Here is a 19692-nt window from a genome sequence, read left to right as displayed (position 1 = left end):
CCCCAGAGGAGGATTTGCCGAGCTGCCACCGCGGCCAGCTCAGCACCCCGGGGTGGGGACAGCGTGTCAGTGTGTCAGTGAGTCAGCACATCGCGCACACGCGGGTGGGCACGGCGGCACTCCCGCGGGCAAAACAAAGGAAAACTTCCTTTGCTGGTGACAAAACCCCCACATTTCTGCCGTCTCTGGGGTGCTGCACGTGGCTGGACGGGTTGTGGCTTCGGGAGGGGAGCAGGGTGGTTCTGCAGACACCCCCCACACACACACGGCGCTGCAGGTTGAGCTCCCAGGTGTGCAGGGCAGCACGTGCCCCCAGGACACAGCCAGGAGGCTCAGGTGCGGTGGCTTTTAGCCCTGCAGGGATATTTTGGGAGCACGGCGGTGGCTGCAGTGCCCCCGGTGTCAGGGGATGCCCGCTGCCCTGGCTGATGAAAGCTGCCCTTTGGTCTCTGGCAGGGCCAAGCTGGGAAATCAAGGAGGTTTGTCCCCAGATAAAAGAGCCCCAAACTGAGCTTTGAGCGGCTGCTTGCGCAACGGGGACCTGGCTCAGCCTGTGGGATCTCAGAGGGATGAGGAGGGGGCATTGCCTCCTGCTCCAGGAGCATCCCACCCCAAATCCTGCAGGAGACCCTCCCCATCACCCATCAGAACTTCTCTCTGAGCCTGGGGTCCCTGGGGGGTTTTTAGGGGGGTTGGGGGGGTGGGACATGGTCAGGGGCACTCCCTGCTCCAGGAGCATCCCACCCCAAATCCTGCAGGACACTTCTCATCACCCACCAGAGCTTCTGTCTGCGATGGGGATGAGCCTGGGGTCCCTGGGGGGTGTTGAGGGTGGCAGGGGAGGTGGGACATGGTCAGGGGCACCCCCTGCTCCAGGAGCATCCCACCCCAAATCCTGCAGGGCATTCCCCATCACCCACCAGAGCTTCTGTCTGAGCCTGGGGTCACTGGGGGGTGTTGAAGGTGACAGGGGAGGTGGGACATGGTCAGGGGCATCCCACCCCAAATCCTGTAGGACATTCCCCATCGCCCACCAGAGCTTCTGTCTGAGGCTGGGGATGAGCCTGGGGGCACTGGGGGGCGTTTAGGGGACTGGGGAGGTGGGACATGGTCAGGGGCATCTCCTGCTCCAGGAGCATCCCACCCCAAATCCTGCAGGACACCCTCCCCATCACCCATCAGAGCTTCTGTCTGAGCCTGGGGTCCCTGGGGGGTTTTTAGGGGGGTTGGGGGGGTGGGACATGGTCAGGGGTACTCCCTGCTCCAGGAGCATCCCACCCCAAATCCTCCAGGGCATTCCTCATCGCCCACCAGAGCTTCTGTCTGAGGCTGGGGTCACTGGGGGGTGTTCAGGGGGTTGGGGAGGTGGGACATGGTCAGGGGCACCCCCTGCTCCAGGAGCATCCCACCCCAAATCCTGCAGGACACTCCTCATCACCCACCAGAGCTTCTGTCTGAGCCTGGAGTCACTGGGGGGTGTTCAGGGGGATTAGGGGGGTGGGACATGGTCAGGGGCTTTGCAGTGGGGCCCAAGATTTGGGGGTGAGCTGTGGAATCCCCCCCTGGAGGCAGAGTGACCAGAGCTCCCTTTGGGATTGCTCCAGGTGGAAATCAGCACCTCCCTGTTGGGTGATGCCTCCCAGCACCTGCCCTGCTGGGACACAGCTTTGATGCTTTCTCCCACTGCAGACCACCCCTCTCCAGCCCCCAGAGAGGTGGTACCTGGTTCCCAGCTCCTGTTTGATTCCTGGGAATCAAATTCCTGCCCATTTGAAGGCAGGACCTTGTGAGCACACCAGGAGCCCCTCAAACCTCACAGCTCCCAGGATGGCAGTGCCATGCAGCTCCTGTGCCACCCCAGCCCCAGTGCCTGAGGGATCTGGGCCCCTTCTGGCCAAGCAGGACCCTCTCCCTCACCCCATCCCTGCAGGTGGTCCCAGGAAAAAGCAGCCAGAGCCTGGATCTTGCATTTCCACCCATTTATTTGGGAAGCTGCACCAAAATGTTGTGTAATAAATTAAAGCAGAGGCCATGGGGGTGCATGAGGAAGGGGAAGGCAGAGTGGGATCTTCAGCAGAGAGGGTGGAGCACCAGGGAATCCCAACAGCTGCAGGAAAATAGCTGCAAAACCAGTGGCACAAACCAAATCTGTACCTTGGGTGTGGTCTTGAAGGTAAAGTTTGAGCCAGACCTCCCCTTGTGGAGGCACCAGGGCGGAGGAGACCCGGCTGGGGGTGGGAGCAGGGGAGGAAAGCACAAACCCAGGGAAAGCACACAGGACCTGGAAGCTTGGTCCTCACTGCTCCGTGCCCCCCAGGGATCAGAGAACTTTGTCCTGTCACTGCTGTTTTGGGGTTCTTGATGAAGTCATACTCTTCATCCTCCTCTCCCAGGCCTGTTATTTGTGCCCCATCGTGTGTGTCCCCAAAACCAGGCCTGAAGGGGATGCAGGAAGGTTTGTTCCAGAAGGGAAACGAGCAGGGCTGCCTTGTCCTGCAGACTGCCACGTGGAGGAAGCAGCTCCGTTTCTGCCTCCCACGTCCCAACCCCTCACGGGACACTGAACGTGAACCAAGTGGGGAATATCAGCACCAGGAATGTGGGATCAGCTCGGGAACAGCGCAGGCAGGGATGTCAGAGCCATCAACACCCACAGCCCAGCCTTGGGCACTCAGATGTGACCTTGGCTCCGTCCCATACGTCCCCAAAACCCCCTGCTCCCCCTGACGAGACCCTCTCCCTCCCAGCCTCTCCAAAGGGATCCACCGAGGGCTGACTCCTCCTCACGGAGCTCTCCAGCTCCCTCCCCCTCCACCAGCAGGACAGTCCTGGAGAAAGGGGGTCCCACCGCAGCTCCCCCAGCCCTAACTACAGCCACAAGCATCAACAATCATGTCGGGAATGTCAGTCTTGACAATATTGCTGTTGCGATCGAAGTAGAGCACGGAGAGCGGGCGGCGCCGCGTGGGCACGCAGCAGGAATGCCCCGAGGCTTGCACGTTGTTGGCTTTGACGAGGTTGAAGACGGCTGTGTGGAAGGAAGAGGCCATGCCAGGGCTGCCTGCCACGTGCAGAGGGCACTGGCCCACGCAGTAATTTATCTGGTAGCCCTCGGGCTTGATGATCCAGTCGTTCCAACCGATGTCGCGGAAATCCATGTAGAAATCCTTGCGGCAGCAGAGGTTGGAGTTCTGGCTGCAGCGGAGGCTGCGCTTGGCCACGCGGTGTTCGGGCTCCCTCACCTTCGCCTTGGCCACTAGGAAGGGCTGGTGGGACCGGCTGGCGTCGAGCTGTGCCGTGACATCGCTGCCATCCCCGCGGCTCTCCAGCTCCAGCCGCAGGGTCCGGCTCTGCCCGGAGAAGAAGCTCCGCAGCGCCGGCAGCAGGGAGAAGGAGCGCCAGCCGCTGCCCGTCGTGCTCAGCTGCCTCTCCCCCAGCAGCGTGCGGTTGCCCCCCGCCCCAGCCCCGGCTTCAGAGGCCAGGAAGATCCTCAGGGTGAGGCTGGCGCGGGGCACTCGCAGGTAGAGCCAGAGCTGAGCCTGCAGGATGCGAATGTCCTGGTCCTGCGCCTGGCTGAACTGGAATTGCAGCCCCAAACTGGAGGGAGATGTGAGATCTGAGGAGAGAAAGGGATGAGGAGGTGAGCGCTGAGGGATGCTCCCCGGCCATCCAACGAGTCAAGACTTCCAGCTTTGTCTGTCCTCCATCCTTCCCTGCACACCAGCCCCGGGCAGAAGGGGTGCAGAGGGGCAGCCCGCTCTCACCTGGCCCTTCAGTTCGCGGGGCGAGGCTGGAAAGAGCTTCCCGCCCCCCAAATTCATCCTGCAGCTGCCAACTCAAGAGTCCCAGGCACCCTGGGGACCCTCGTGTTTTTGGGGGACAAAACAAAGGTCCTGACAAGCAGAAGCAGGAGAGGGACCACCTCCCCCTCCCGGGATGTCACCGATGCGCGCCGGGTGCGGTGACTCCCGAGTCACGCACAGCCCGCGGGGCTCCGGGTCCCCGGGGGTCCCCCGGGCGCAGGACACGGACCCCGCGCCCCGGGGCTCACCGGGCTCCCCCGCGCCCCGTCGGGGACCGCGCACCCACCTGTCTCCGCGAAACTGATGATCTCGTAGCTCTGCTCCTCCTCCTCCTCCTCCTCGCCGGTAACTCCGGGGCTCCGGCGGGCGCCTCCCGCCTGCAGCCGCCGCAGGGCGCGGGCCACGGCGGCGCGGGGCACGGCGTGGGCGAGCCGCGGGCGATCGCGGAGCCGCAGCTTTTCCAGCAGCTGCTTCTTGGCCACCTCCTCCAGCAGCCACCGCTCCGCGCCCGCCGGGCACGACGGGCACCGGGGCTCGGCCGCCGCGCACAGAACCACGGCCAGCAGCAGCCACGGGCCCGGGCCACGCGGCGCCATCCGCGCCCACCGGACGGCACGGGATGAGCACCGGCAGCGGCACTGACGGGGCGGGACCGTCACCGGCACCCGAGGGAGCGGCGCGGACCGCACGGGAGCGGCGCGACGGGACCGCGCGGATGGGACGGGAGGGGCACCGGGAGCAGCGCCCACGGGACGGGAGCGGCACCGGGAGCGGTACCGGGAGCGGTGCGGCGCGGCCTGCTTTGGGCACCTGCGGCCGGGGGCGGTCCCGCCGCCCCCCCGCCCCCCGCCATTGGCCGCCGCACCTGCCCGTCCCGTCCCGTCGGGGATTACCGGGATTAGCACCCCACCCCCTCCTCCCCGCGGGGGGGGGCGGCGAGCAGCCCCCCATCCTCGCCCGTTCCCGGTCCTTGCCAACCGGCGGGGCACGGCGGGGGCAGTCCCACGGGGCACCGAGCACCGGTGCCCGAGTGGGTTGAACACGAGGGAGGGGTGCGGGGTCGTACGGGGGGAGGTTCGCACACTGCGGATGGGCAGAGCTGTGGGCGAGGGGCTCTGCCTGCAGGGCACCCTGGCATCTGCCCACGGGGAAGAGAAACCCCGGCCAGGCCCACAAAGGGCGGCGGGACCATCCAAAACCTTCAGGTGGTGCGGGCTGCGGCAAATCCCGGCCAGCAGAGGCGGCCGGAGGGATCCCGGCTCGGCTGCCCATCCCCGGATGCCACAGAGCTGCCCGCAGCCTGGGCACTGCCCCTCGGGCACCCTCGAGCCATCCTGGCCCTGACAGTCCCGCTGGGGGGTGACAGAGGACCCAGCAGCGATCAGGGCACTGTCACATCTCCAGGCTCTTGTCACTCCCAGCAGGTTTTGGGGGTCTGAGCCCACCCCTCGGACCACCTGGTCCATCCTCAGCCCGGGGCAGAGCTGGAAAGGTGCAGTGAATGCGTGCACCGTGTTCCCTCCTCCTCCCAGAATAAAAAAGGGGATTTGTGTGTCCTGAGGGCTCAGGAGGTGGCAGCCAACATCACATCAAGGCTGAAGACGTTTCTCAGACTCTGTGGAGCGGGATGTGCAGGCTGAGGCAGGGCAGAAAGCTCGTGAAGGTGATGCAAGACGCCACCGCGGTGTCGGGGGATTGGCAGAGCCCCCAGCTGGAGCAGGGAAGCCAGGGAACTTGAAGCCCTGCCAGGCCAGTGCTCCGGCATGTCCTGTGCCCGCTGCGCCGTGCACCCGCTCCAAGGTCTTGACCACACGGAGCCCCTGGCCCTGGGCAAGCCAGAGGTGCCATGTAAACAGAGTCTGGGAAAAAGCGCCCACCGGAGGTGATGCAACCTCAGAGCAAGGGGCAAAGGGCTCAGCTGGCTGGCAGCTCCCAGAATAGCGCAGGAATGTCAACAGAGAGGAGCCAGGGGGCACAGGCTGGCCCAGGAGCGCGGATCCCACAGGGCCTGGGAGCCCTGGCTGCAGGCAGGAGAGGGATGGGGCGGGTGGCACCTCCAGCCAGGCACGGGGCACACGTGCTCAGGTGTCCCTCCACATGGAGAGAGACTTCCTAAAGCAGCTGGAGTGACAGGAGCAGGGGTGGTGGCTGCCCACGGACAGAGGATGGGGTTGGGTGGGATTTGGGGGAGCAGTTCCTTGCTGTGAGGCTGGTGAGGCGCTGACAGAGGGTGCTCAGAGAAGCCTCCCCACCCCTGAAGTGTTCAAGGCCACGTTGGACAGGGCTTGGAGCAACCTGGGATGGTGAAGTTGTCCTTGCCCATGGCAGGGGTGGAGCTGGATGAGCTTTAAGGTCCCTTCCAACCCAAACCATCCTGGATTCTATGATGCACGCTCACACATGTTCAGGCCCCCTCTCAAATATCTGGACACCTTCTCCATGTTGGACAGGCTTCTTGTGCCCCACACACACATTCCCTGCTGTGCTGTATTCCTCCATCCCTGCCAGCCCCCAGAGCCAGGGCTGGGGCCGTGGCACAGCAGGAAACAGGAGACAAAATGTGGGAAAACTGTAGACAAAGTGTGGAAGAACAGATGAGAACTCTCCAGAACATTCACCGTGGCTGTGAGTGGGGTCTCCCCAAAAGGATTAACCCTCTTGAACCTGCCTGGATCCCTCTGCATGGGGCACACCCCATGAACCCCCACAGCCCCTCCAGCTTGCTGAGAGCAGCCCTGCTGTATTCCCCCATCCCTGCCAGCCCCCAGAGCCAGGGCTGGGGCTGTGGCACAGCAGGAAAAAGGAGACAAAATATGGGAAAACAGGAGACAAAGTGTGGAAGAATAAATGAGAACTTTCCAGAACACCCACACTCCAGTCCAGGCTGCGAGCTGGGTCTCCCCAGATGGATTAACCCTGTTGAACCTGCCCGGATCTCTCTGCATGGGGCACACTCCATAAACCCCCATGGCACCTCCAGCTCAGCAAGAACATCCCATCCCCAGCTGTGCTGTATTCCCCCATCCCTGCCAGCCCCCAGAGCCAGGGCTGGGGCTGTGGCACAGCAGGAAACAGGAAACAAAGCGTGGAAAAACAGATGAGAACTCTCCAGAACATTCACCATGGCTGTGAGTCGGGTCTCCCCAAAAGGATTAACCCTATTGAACCTGCCTGGATCCCTCTGCATGGGGCACACCCCATGAACCCCCACAGCACCTCCAGCTTGCTAAGAGCATCCCATCCCCAGCTGTGCTGTATTCCTCCATCCCTGCCAGCCCCCAGAGCCAGGGCTGGGGCTGGCAGGGATGGAGCAGGCCAGGGCACAGCAGGAGACAAAGCGTGAAAAAACGGATGAGAACTCCCCAGAACACCCACTCTCCATTCCAGGCTGTGAGCTGGGTCTCCCCAAAGGGATTAACCCTGTTGAACCTGCCTGGATCCCTCTGCATGGGGCACACCCCATGAACCCCCACAGCACCTCCAGCTTGCTGAGAGCATCCCATGGCAGCCCCTGTCAGCTCGTGCCCCCCGGCACGCTCCGGCCCCCGGATCTGGGGCAGGGGTGAGCGCGGAGCCGCGGCGGCTCTTGCACCCATTGCATAATTGTGTTGTTGATTAAGCGGTTCCCAGAAAGCAAAGCCCAGGCACTGACCTGACCAAAATACCCCCCAAGGTCCCCCTGGGCCCAGCACCAGGTGCACACATGGCTCCTGGGGCCTCTGACCCCGTGGCCGTAGGGGCGAACGTGGCACCTGGTGACCTGACCTGGAGGTGACAAGGGACGGGCTGAGCCAGGACCCCCCAAGAGTTTGTGCAGCAGCACCTGAGCGTGGCTCATGGGATTAACCATGGAATCATGGAATCCTTAAAGCTGGGAAAACCTGGGTCATTGAGCCCAGCACAGCCACCACTAAACCCCGTCCCCAGCTGCCACACCCAGGTGTTTTTGAACACTGCCAGGGATGGTGACTCCACCACCGCCCTGGGCAACCCATTCCAGGCTTGGCCACTCTTGCCTTGATGAGATTTTCCTTAATCTCCAATCTAAACCTCTCCTGACACTGCTTGAGGTTGTTTCCTCTGGCCCTGTTGTTTCCCTGGGGGAAGAGCAGCAGTCCCCACAGTGGTGGCACTGGCTGGGAATGGGCCATGGGACTGGGAATTAAACATTAACTCTTTTCAAGGCAAGGGAAGAGACTGTTAGAAATTCCCACCCCTCCTGGGAGCTGGAGCTGCCCAGGGGGCACTTGGCACAGTGTGCCTGGACCTTTGCTTCAGGGGCTGTTGATTCTGGCAAAGGCTCCTTCCAGCACCTCTGTCCCCTCCTGGAGTGGAGACCAAGGGGACATCGTGTCTGTCCCCACCTGTGTCACATCTGGATTGATTCCATGGATGCCACGTCCCCACGGCATTGGGGCTGCAGGGTGGGCTCCCCACTGGCCTTACTGGTCCCATCAGGACAATCTCCCAGCACTGGGCCTGAGCCACCCCTGGGTGATCAGGGGGCACCAGCAGGGCACGGAGCCATGGCAGGGAGGAAGGATCACTCTTCCCTGACTGCACCCTCCTCATCCTCCATGGGAAGTGCCACTTTGGAATTCCTGAGCCGTGCTGGGGTCAAGGTGAGGAAGGGATGGAAGGTGAGGAAGGGTCAAGGTGCCTCTTTCCTGTGGGAGTGGGACAAACCTCAGCTCGGCATCTCAGGGCTGTGCTGCTTGAGCTGAGGGGTCTGTAGGGCCACAGGAGCAGCCAAGGGCTCTCTTGTCCTTTCCCTGTGTGCCCACAGCTGCTACATCCCAGGAAGCTTGGCACTGGCTCCAGGGAAGTTGTTTGTTCAATAAATATAGACAGTGAAATGAGGCGTTGGAAAAAGAAGGGATAAAACAAACACCAAACCCTCGCTGGGTTTGCGCAAGCGGCCTTGGAGCCCAGACGGGATCGATCCCTGAGCCTTCCTCCCTTCCCTGGGACACCTGGGCCTGGGGAGAGATGGGGGTCCCTGCTCCAGCAGGGAGGATGTGTGACAAACTGCCACATGTTGGTGTCCCTTTCATCCCTTCCCCAGTGTCACCAGTCCTCCAGGATGCCCCATCCCTGCTCCAGCAGAGCTGCTGGGAGGATGCATGACAAGCTGTCACACACTTGTGTCCCTTCCATCCCTTCCCCAGTGCCACCAGTCCTCCAGGATGACCCATCCCTGCCCCAGCAGAGCTGCTGGGAGGATGTGTGACAAGCTGTCACACACCTGTGTCCCTTCCATCCCTTCCCCAGTGTCACCAGTCCTCCAGAACAACCCACCCCTGCTCCAGCAGGGCAGGTGGAGGATGTGTGACAAACTGCCACAGCTTTGTGTCCCTTCCATCCCTTCCCCAGTGTCACCAGTCCTCCAGGATGACCCATCCCTTCCCCAGCAGAGCTGTGACAAGCTGCTTGTGGCCCTTCCATCCCTTCCCCAGTGTCACCAATCCTCCAGAACAATCCACCCCTGCTCCAGCAGAGCTGTGACAAGCTGCTTGTGGCCCTTCCATCCCTTCCCCAGTGTCACCAATCCTCCAGAACAATCCACCCCTGCTCCAGCAGAGCTGCTGGGAGGATGCATGACAAGCTGTCACACACTTGTGTCCCTTCCATCCCTTCCCCAGTGTCACCGGTCCTCCAGGACAACCCATCCCTGACCCAGCAGAGCTGCTGGGAGGATGTGTGACAAACTGCCACAGGTTTGTGTCCCTTCCATCCCTTCCATCCCTTCCCAGTGTCACCAGTCCTCCAGGACAACCCACCCCTGCTCCAGCTGGGGCTGCTCGTGGCTGGTGGCGCGCTGCTCGTGGAGCAGGGGCAGGATGTGAAGCTGGATGGGGAGAAGGTCTGAGAGCACCTCCTCACCCTCCTGAGCCTGTCCCCACCCGGGTCAGCTCTGTCCCAGCCTCTGGGGTCCGTTGTCAACCCTTGGAGCTGCAGGACTGAGGTCACCTGATAGGGGACAGGGGGGTCCCCATTCTGTTGGGGCCTCATGGCAGCCCCTGCTCCAGGGTGTGTGCACGTGGCTGAGCACTGCCACCTGCTCCTGGCTCCTCTGGGACAATCCTGCTCCTGGCTCCTTTTGGGACAATCCTGCTCTGGCTCCTTTTGGGACAATCCTGCTCTGGCTCCTTTTGGGACAATCCTGCCCTGGCTCCTTTTGGGACAATCCTGCCCTGGCTCCTCCTGGGACAATCCTGCTCCTGGCTCCTCCTGGGACAATCCTGCCCTGGCTTCTCCTGGGACAATCCTGCCCTGGCTCCTCCTGGGACAATCCTGCCCTGGCTCCTTTTGGGACAATCCTGCTCCTGGCTCCTTTTGGGACAATCCTGCTCCTGGCTCCTTTTGGGACAATCCTGCTCCTGGCTCCTTTTGGGACAATCCTGCTCCTGGTTCCTCCTGGGACAATCCTGCCCTGGCTCCTCCTGGGACAATCCTGCTCCTGGCTCCTCCTGGGACAATCCTGCTCCTGGATCCTCCTGGGACAATCCTGCCCTGGCTCCTTTTGGGACAATCCTGCCCCTGGCTCCTCCTGGGACAATCCTGCCCTGGCTCCTCCTGGGACAATCCTGTTCCTGGCTCCTTTTGGGACAATCCTGCCCTGGCTCCTCCTGGGACAATCCTGCTCCTGGCTCCTCCTGGGACAATCCTGCCCAGGCTCCTTTTAGGACAATCCTGCTCCTGGCTCCTTTTGGGACAATCCTGCTCCTGGCTCCTTTTGGGACAATCCTGCCCTGGCTCCTTTTGGGACAATCCTGCTCCTGGGACAATCCTGCTCTGGCTCCTTTTGGGACAATCCTGTCCTGGCTCCTTTTGGGACAATCCTGCCCTGGCTCCTCCTGGGACAATCCTGCCCTGGCTCCAGCAGAGCTGCTCACTTCTCATCATCCTGGAGTGGGCAGTGGATGCAAAGCTGGGTGGGGAGAGGCTCTGGCTCCATCTCCTCCCTCTGCTGAGCTTCTCCCTACCTGCATCAGCCATCAGAGGTTGTCAGCACGTGCAGGGGGGACCCTAAATCTGAGGTCACCCCTCGGGCATCACCCCACTCCCCCCCTCCCAAATATCCCACCCCAGCACCTTTTCCCTGTCAGAATTCAGGACTGCCCTGGATTGCCAGGACCCCTGCCAGGGGGCTCAGAGACCCTGGCACAGAGCCCAGGACCCCTGTGCCTTTGAGTATGACCCATGGAAAAAGTTACCAACCATATATGAAGATCTGCAAGCCCCCAAAGTCCACATAGAATCATAATTAGTTTGTCACTGGGTGAAAAAATAGATTTTTTAGGGTTTTTAGAAGAGGGGTTCAGGGGGCAAGATGGAGGAATCTGGGTGTGTCCAGCCTTTCTCCTTCTTCTTCTTGGCCTCCACCTTCTGCTGTGGTGGTGGCACTTTTGGATTGGTTTAGAGCAGAAGCTCACTGTCTAACATAGGTGATGGGTATTGGGGAGTAATTGTAAATATTGTACAAGTAGTTTTTATATAAAAAGATACCACCACCCTGAGGGTGTCAGTGTGCCTCTGACTGTCTTGCTCAGCAGACCTCAGCTGGACAGGAGAAAGAATTTTAGAGATAAGAAACAATAAACAACCTTGAGAATGAGACCAGAAGAGCTCTGACTCCTTCTTTGACCACCAGGCTGGGAAAAGAAACTTTCTACCACACCTCGGGGTCACTCTGAGCAGCAAAAACCCCGAGGTCTCCCCTTTTTTCCAGTCCTGGCACATGGGGGACACGTGGGGAGGGGTGGAGAAACCCGAACCCGGTTACGTAACGGGGCAGAAGTGTCGGAGCCGCCCTTTGTCCCCTGCTCTCACGGCCCTGACGTGTCCCACTTCGCTGCCACCACGCTGGCAAGGGGCACAGGGCCAGGGATGAGCCCGGGGGATGCTCTGCAGGGGGGGAACTGGGGGCTGGGGCGGGTTCTGGGTGCTGAAGCTGCCCCTAAATCCGTCCACTTCAAAAGGAAAAGGAATTTCTCAGTTCTGGTTTGGGACAGGGATGGCCAAATTCAGGTGGTTTTGGTGGAGTGGGGGATTTGGCTCAAGCAAATTCCTGGTGGGAATTCCAGACCACTTGTGTCCAGGGGGGTGCCATGCTACGCCCTGGATGTGGCTGGGATGGATTTGGGGTTCTGCACGACCTGGGAAAGGCAGCTGAGGGGCAGAGGGCATGGTGGGGGGCATGGGGAGCAGTGTGGACGGGCCCAGCCCCACAGCCTGGCTCTGCAGTGACAGAACGGGTCTGTCCTGTGCCACCCCAGGATCCCTGCAGGATGTGAAGGACGGGCACAGAGGTGCACACACCACCAGGAGCCTTTATTGAGCCCCAGAGCTGGGCTGCTCGCAGAGGGAGACAATTCCTCCCCCTGGGGCTGATTCCCCTCTCCTCTCCCTGCTCAGCCTCATGTCCCCCCCGTGGGGCCGTGGGGTGACCCTGCCCTCTGGCCTTGCCAGCCCAGGGTGGGCACGGGTGGGGCCGTGGGGTGACCCTGCCCTCCGGCCTTGCCAGCCCAGGGTGGGCACGGGTGGGGGCTGGGGGGTGACCCTGCCCTCCATCCTTGCCAGCCCAGGGTGGGCACGGGTGGGGGCTGGGCTGGGGGAGCAGCGCCCAGGGCACAGCAGGACCTGGGGCACGGCAGAGGGACCGTCCTGATGCGGGGTCTGCCGCAGGAGAAGTCCGTCAGTCCCTCAGTCTGTCAGTCTGTCAGTCTGTCTGTCAGTCTGTCAGTCCGTCAGTCTGTCAGTCCACCAGTCTGTCAGTCCATCAGTCCACCAGTCCACCAGTCGTCAGTCTGTCTGTCAGTCAGTCCCTCAGACCATCAGTCCACCAGCCTGACAGTCCATCAGTCCACCAGCCCATCAGTCCCTCAGTCCATCAGTCTGTCAGTCTGTCAGTCCGTCAGTCTGTCAGTCCATCAGTCCATCAGTCTGTCAGTCCGTCAGTCAGTCAGTCCCTCAGACCATCAGTCCACCAGCCTGACAGTCCGTCAGTCCACCAGTCCATCAGTCTGTCAGTCAGTCCATCAGTCCCTCAGTCCATCACTCCATCAGTCCGTCAGCCCACGAGCCCGTCAGTCCCTCAGTCCGTCAGTCCCTCGGTCCCTCAGTCCGTCAGTCCATCAGTCCCTCAGTCCGTCAGTCCATCAGTCCCTCAGTCCACCAGTCCATCAGTCCATCAGTCCGTCAGTCCCTCAGTCCGTCAGTCCATCAGTCCATCAGCCCACGAGCCCGTCAGTCCCTCAGTCCGTCAGTCCATCAGTCCATCAGTCCCTCAGTCCATCAGTCCATCAGTCCGTCAGTCCGTCAGTCAGTCCATCAGTCCCTCAGTCCATCAGCCTGTCAGTCTGTCAGTCCCTCAGTCCGTCAGTCAGTCCGTCAGTCTGTCAGTCCATCAGTCCCCCAGTCCGTCAGTCCGTCAGTCCGTCAGTCTGTCAGTCCCTCAGTCTGTCAGTCCGTCAGTCTGTCAGTCCATCAGTCTGTCAGTCTGTCAGTCTATCAGTCTGTCAGTCTGTCAGTCCACCAGTCTGTAAGTCCATCAGTCCATCAGTCAGTCCGTCAGTCCGTCAGTCCCTCAGTTCCTCAGTCCACCAGTCCACCAGTCCGTCAGTCTGTCAGTCTGTCAATCCATCAGTCCATCAGTCCCTCAGTCCGTCAGTCCATCAGTCCCTCAGTCCGTCAGTCCCTCAGTCCGTCAGTCTGTCAGTCTATCAGTCTGTCAGTCTATCAGTCTGTCAGTCCATCAGTCCATCAGTCCGTCAGTCCCTCAGCCCTTCAGTTCCCCAGTCCGTCAGTCCGTCAGTCCATCAGTCCGTCAGTCCATCAGTCCGTCAGTCCATCTGGACTCCATCAGAGCCTGAGGCGCTGTGAGAGGAGCCCGCGGGCAGGTCCGAAGGGGGAAGGGGCCGGTGGGAGGTGAGAGAGGAGGGGGGGGATTCGCCCCCTCGGCATCACCCGCGGGAGGAGAAACCCCCGGGCAGGGCCAGCCCCGTCCCGCCCGCTCCGGCAGCGCTCAGGTGCAGCCGCAGGAGTCCACGATCATGTCGGGGATGTCGGTCTTGACGATGTTGCTGTCGCGATCGTAGTAGAGCAGGGAGAGGGGCCGGCGCTGGGTGGGAACGCAGCAGGAATCCACGGCCGCCGCCGCGCTCGCCGCCTTGATGCGGTTGAGGACGGCGGTGTGGAAGGAGGCGGCGAGGCCGGGGACGCCGGCCATGTGCAGCGGGCACAGCCCCGAGCAGTAATTCATGTGGTACCCCTCGGGCTGGATGATCCAATCCTCCCAACCGATCTCCTTGAAGTCCACAAAGAATTCCTGGCGGCAGCACATCCGCGAGTCCGCGCCGCAATCCACGCCGCGCCGGCGGACGCGGTGGGGAGTCCTGGCCCGGGCTCGGGCCACCACGAACGGCCAGTGGGAATCGCTGGGGTGGGACGGGAGAGGCGACCCCCATCCCTCCGGCACCTCCAGCCGCACGGTGAGCCCCGGGGTGTCCCGTGTGAAGAGGCTCTGCACGGCGGCTGCCACGTCCAGCGCGCTCCAGCCGGGTCTCCGCACCTCCAGCCGCGTCTCGCTGCTCAGCGTCAGGTTCGGTCCGGCTGGGTCTGGCTGCAGCAGCCTGATGGTGACATCGCCGCGGCCGGGGGATGGCCAGAACAGGTACAGGGTGGCCTGCCGGACCTCGGTGCTCCGGGCCACCTCCCGGGAGAAGCGGAAATGCAGGTGGACGCTGTGGGAAGTGGAGGATCCTGCACGGAAGCAAGAGGAGAGTCAGAAGTGAAGAGGGGACTGATCCTGTCCCACCCCTGTGGTGGTGCTGTTGTCAGGGTCCTCAGGACGAGGGGAGGGATGAGAACTGACTCCAAGTTCTCAGAAGGCTGATTTTTATTTTATTTTTATTTTATTTTATTTTATTTTATTTTATTTTATTTTATTTTATTTTATTTTATTTTATTTTATTTTATTCCATATCATATTATACCATATCATATCATATCATATCATATCATATCATCATATCATATCATATCATATCATATCATATCATATCATATCATATCATCATATCATATCATCATATCATATCATACAATACCATATAATTTCATATATTATTATATGAAAATTATGTACTAAAACTATACTAAAGAAAGAGAAAGGAGACATCAGAGGGCTTAGACAAGAATGATTACAAAAACCTGTGACAGACCAGAGAGTCCGACACAGCTGGACTGGGATTGGTCAGTAATTAAAAACAATTCACGTGCTGGGTGAACAATCCTCCGGATCACATTCCAGAGGAGCAGAACATGGAGAAGCCGAGGCTTCTCATCTTGCCAGGAGAAGGAATCCTGGCGAGGGGATTTTTCATAAAATATCACAGTGACAAATCACCCCTGCCATGGCAGGGACACCTTTCACCACTCCGGGTTGCTCCAAGCCTCGTCCAGCCTGGCCTCGGACACTTCCAAGGATGGAGCAACTTCTCTGGGCAACCTGTGCCCACCCAAAATCCCATCTGAATCTCCTCTTTTCCAAAGTGAAGCCATCCCCCCCTGTCCTGGCACTCCGTGTCCAGAATCCCTCTCGAGCTCTCCTGGAGCCCATGGAGGGACTGGAAGGGGCTCTGAGTGAGTTTGGGGAGTTCTCATCTGCCAGAAGCAGCAAATTCCGGAGTGAAACGAGGCCCCCCCCTGCTCCGGGTGGGGTGTGGAGGCACAGCGAGCTGTGCAGCTCCATCCACACGCTGCGAGCCGACAGAAAATCGAGGCAAAAAATCCCAATTTTGGAAAACGCGGCCATGTGACCCCTTCACCTCCAGCACAAGGGGGAGGGTTCAGCCCAAGTGGGCAACAGGTGACACACGACAGAGCAGCACATCCGCCACCCTCCCAGCCCCGCACGTCCCACCTGGGCAGCCTCGGGAGCTCCCGCACCTTCCAGCAGCAGCGTTCCCGCATCCTCCTTCCCCCTTCCCTCCTTCCCCCGGTGCCCGCAGGATCCGCACTCACCTGACTCCGCAAAACTCAGCAGCTCGTACTCCTGCAGCCCCGTCCCGCGGCCGTCCCGGGGCTTCCCGGGGGTGGCGGCCGCGTCCCGGAGCATCCCGGGGGTGGCGGCCGCGTCCCGGAGCATCCCGGGGGTGGCGGCCGCGTCCCGGAGCATCCCGGGGGTGGCGGCCCCGTCCGAGCTCTGCGCTCGCATCGTGCGGAGCGCGGTGAGCAGCGAGCCCCGGGACGGCGGCTGCGGCACGCTGGGCCTGCCCGGTAACCGGAGCTTGGTGAGGATGCTCTGCTTGGCCAGAGCCAGCAGCGCGTCCCGCCGAGCCCCGGGGGCCAGCGCGGCCACCCCGCAGGCCGGGCACCGCTCGCCCTTGGCGGCGGCCATCCGCGGGAGGCTCAGGAGAAGGAGAGCCACGGTGAGCGACATCTCCGGTGGCGAGAGGTGACAGCGGGGGACTCCCGGCAGCGTCCGAGGAGCGGAACGGGAGAGGCGGCGGCAGCGGCGGGAGCAGGGAGAGGAGCAGGGGGGTAGAACTGGACGGACGGGGCCGGGATGGGCTCGTTCTCCTGACGTGGCCACAAATATTGGCTGATCCCGGGCGAGATAAACGCCCCCGAGCTCCCCGGGCAGAGCGGAGCGGCCGCTCCGGTTAAGGTGGAGCCGGGCCGATGGTGCTGCTGCTCGGGGGGGACATCGGAGCCACCCCGGAACCACCCCGGTGCCACCCCGGTGCCATCCCCGGTGCCACCCCGGTGTCATCCCGGTGCCATCCCGGCCCGGTGCACGGGCAGAGACGCGGTGGGGACTCCCGGGGGGATCCCGGAGGGACGCGGAGGCGGGGGATCCCCGAGGGTTTGGGGGGATGCTCAGAGAAGGGGAAGGGTTTGGGGGGATGCTCAGAGAAGGGGGATTTTGGGGGGATGCTCAGAGAAGGGGGATTTTGGGGGGATGCTCAGAGAACGGGGATTTTGGGGGGGTCGAGGGGTCTGTGGAGATACCTGGAGATGGGAAATCCCGACCAATGGGGGACACTCAGAGCAAGGGAATTCCAGGCGGGTGGGGGATCCCTGGGGGATGGGGGACCCTTGGGGACAGGGGATCCATGGGGGGGTGAGGGACCCTTGGGGACAGGGGATCCATGTGGGGATGAGGGATCCCCGGGAACGAGGCGTGTCCAGAGATGCCGGGGATGGAGAATCCGTGGGGAATTTGGGAACCCCGGGGAGATGTGGGATCCTCGGGGAATTTGGGATCCCCAGGGATGGAGGATCCTGGGAGCTGTGGGATCCCCAGGGATGTGGGATCCCCGGGGATAGAGGATCTTGGTAGCTGCGGGATTCCTGTGGGAATTTAGGATCCCCGGTGATGTGAGACCCCTGGGGAATTTGGGATCCCAGGGATGGAGGATCTTGGGAGCTGCGGGATTCCTGTGGGAATTTGGGATCCCTGGTGATGTGAGACCCCTGGGGAATTTGGGATCCCGGGGATGGAGGACCTGGGGGGATGTGGGATCCCTGGTGATGTGGGACCCCCAGGGAAATGTGGGATTCCTGGGGAATTTGGGATCACCGGGAAGATGTGGGACTCCTGGGGGATTTGGGATCCCAGGGATGGGGGATCCTGGGAGCTGTGGGATCCCTGGTGGTGTGGGACCCTCGGGGAGATGTGGGACCCCTGGGGAATTTGGGGTCACTGGGACAGAGGATCCTGCAGGATGTGGGGTCCCTCCTGATGTGGGATCCCCGGGGAATTTGGGATTGCTGGGGAGATGTGGGACCCATGGGGAATTTGGGATTCCCGGGGACAGAGAATCCTGGGGGATTTGGGATCCCGGAGGATTTGGGATTCCCAGAGACAGAGAATCCTGGGGGATATGGGATCCCTGGGGGATTTGGGATTCCCGGGGATGGAGCATCCCGCAGGATGTGGGGTCCCTCCTGATGTGGGACTCCCGGGGAGATGTGGGACCCCTGGGGGATTTGGGATCCCAGGGATGGAGGATCCTGGGAGCTGTGGGATCCCGGGGGATTTGGGATCCCGGGGATGGAGAATCCTGGGGGATATGGGATCCCTGGAGGATTTGGGATACCGGGGACAGAACATCCCGCAGGATGTGGGATCCCTGGTGATGGAGGACCCCCGGGGAGATGTGACACCCCCGGTGAATTCGGGACCCCCGTGGCCGGAGGACCCCGGGCCATGCGGGACCCCCGAGGGGGCGGAGCCGGACTCCAGCACGCGGGGGGCGGAGCCAGGTTCAATGGGCGGAGCCTGGCCGTAACCCCGCCCACTGCCCCGCCCCTTTCCGCAAAAGGCGCCCCCGCCTCTCCCTCCGCGCCGCCAGGGGGCGCCCCCCGCCCCTCCCGCCATCCCCGGCGCGTAGCGTCCCTCCGGTTGCCACAGCAACGCGGGCGCGCGGGCGCAGGATGATGACGCAGCGCGCACGGCGCGTTGACGCAGCGCGCACGCCGCGGGGGAGGGGCCGCCTCCTCTTTCCCTTTTTTTTTTTTCCCGTTTCTTTCCCGTTTTTCCCCGTTCCGGTCACCCTCCCCTCCCCCCCCCTCCCCCTCCCCATCCCGCCCACCCCGCAGGGCTGGCCCAGGCCCGGCCCGGCCCGGGGTGGCGGCGGCGGCCCCGCGGCGCAGGGCCCGGCCCGGCGCGGCCCGGTCCCGGTAAGTGCGGCGGGGGCGGGGGGGGGAGCGGGGCTGGGGGCAACGGGGCGATCGCGGTGCGCCGGGCACGGCGGGGACCCTCCCGCGGGGTGCCCGCTCCTTCCGCCGCGGGGCTGGTTCCCGGCCCGGGGCTGCTCCCGGGAATGGTTCCCGGTCTGGTTCCCGGTTTGGTTCCCGGTCTGGTTCCCGGTTTGGTTCCCGGGGCTGGTTCCGGTTTGGTTCCCGGGGCTGCTCCCGGGGATGGTTCCCGGTCTGGCTCCCGGGGCTGTTCCCGGTCTGGCTCCCGGGATGGTTCCCGGGATGGTTCCCGGCCCGGGGCTGCCCCTCTCGGGCTCGCTCGGTGCTGGATCCGGCTCCTGCCGCTCTCGGGGTCCGGTTCTCGGTCTCCCCTCTCAGGGTCCGGCTCCTGCCGCTCTCGGGGTCCGGTTCTTGGTCTCCCCTCTCGGGGTCCGGTTCCTTCCGTGCCGCTCTCGGGGTCCGGTTCCCGTCCGGCCCCGGTTCGCGTCCTGCCCCTCCTGGGCTCCGGTTCCCGTCCTTCGCCTCTCGGGCTCCGTTTCTTGCCCTGCTCCTCTCCGGTTCCCGCCCGCCTCTCTCGGGGTTCAGCTCCTTCCGTGCCGCTCTCGGGGTCCCGGTTCCCGTCCGGTCCCGGTTCCCGTCCTGCCCCTCTCGGGCTCCGGTTCCCGTCCGGTCCCGGTTCCCGTCCTGCCCCTCTCGGGCTCCGGTTCCGTCCCATCTCCGGCTCCGGTTCTCGCCGTGCCCCACTCGGTGCCCGCTCTCCGCTGCTCCCGGTACCGGCGGTGCCCGGGGCGCTCTCACGGAGCCGCTGCCCGGGCCCGTTACCGGAGCACGTGCGGCCGGAGCTGCCGGTACCGGGGGCACGGGGGATGCTCCGGTGTCCTCACGCACACCGGGTTTGCTCTGGAACGCCTCTCCGGAGGTGATTCCGCCGTTCCCGGGAATCATTCCCAGCCCGGGACCTCCCGGCAGGAGGGAGGTGCTGCCCTGGAGGGGTCGGTGCTGATGGCATCCATAAAAAGTGATTTTTGGGTTTTTTTGGTTTAAATCCTTTAAATCCTCCCAGGGATCCTGGTGTTGGTACCTGCAGGAAGTTGGGCTGAGGGTCAGAGTTGTCCCCTGGTAATTAAAGTGGTAATTAAAGGGTTAATTAAAGCATAATTTAGTCTTTTTGAAATGTGCT

The 19692-nt window shown here is 62.4% G+C and overlaps 3 protein-coding genes across 3 annotated transcripts in view; 1 reads left to right on the top strand and 2 right to left on the bottom strand.

Annotated features, from left to right (window-relative positions):
* Positions 1–2864: 2864 nt before the first annotated feature.
* On the bottom strand, positions 2865–4399 carry LOC311164299 (inhibin beta C chain-like; the record flags this gene model as incomplete). The annotated part of the gene is made up of 2 exons (XM_084223708.1): positions 2865–3616; positions 4090–4399. The coding sequence occupies 2 exons, from the start codon at positions 4397–4399 to the stop codon at positions 2865–2867; spliced, it is 1062 nt and encodes a 353-aa protein (XP_084079834.1).
* A 9431-nt stretch (positions 4400–13830) lies between these two features.
* Positions 13831–16248, bottom strand: LOC311164144 (inhibin beta C chain-like; the record flags this gene model as incomplete). The annotated part of the gene is made up of 2 exons (XM_084223478.1): positions 13831–14567; positions 15831–16248. The coding sequence occupies 2 exons, from the start codon at positions 16246–16248 to the stop codon at positions 13831–13833; spliced, it is 1155 nt and encodes a 384-aa protein (XP_084079604.1).
* Positions 16249–18384: 2136 nt separating this feature from the next.
* R3HDM2 (R3H domain containing 2) overlaps positions 18385–19692 on the top strand; it is a 60881-nt gene continuing 59573 nt past the window's right edge. The window contains exon 1 of the mRNA XM_084223477.1: positions 18385–18494. The gene's annotated coding sequence lies outside the window, so the exon portion shown is untranslated. The remainder of the gene's footprint in view (positions 18495–19692) is intronic.

This window comes from Fringilla coelebs, assembly GCF_963513975.1.
Source record: "Fringilla coelebs genome assembly, chromosome: 30".
In the NCBI taxonomy this organism is placed as follows: domain Eukaryota; kingdom Metazoa; phylum Chordata; class Aves; order Passeriformes; family Fringillidae; genus Fringilla; species Fringilla coelebs.
The sequence above is the reverse complement of the archived record's forward strand: the minus strand, read 5'-3'. Positions and strand labels throughout refer to the sequence as shown.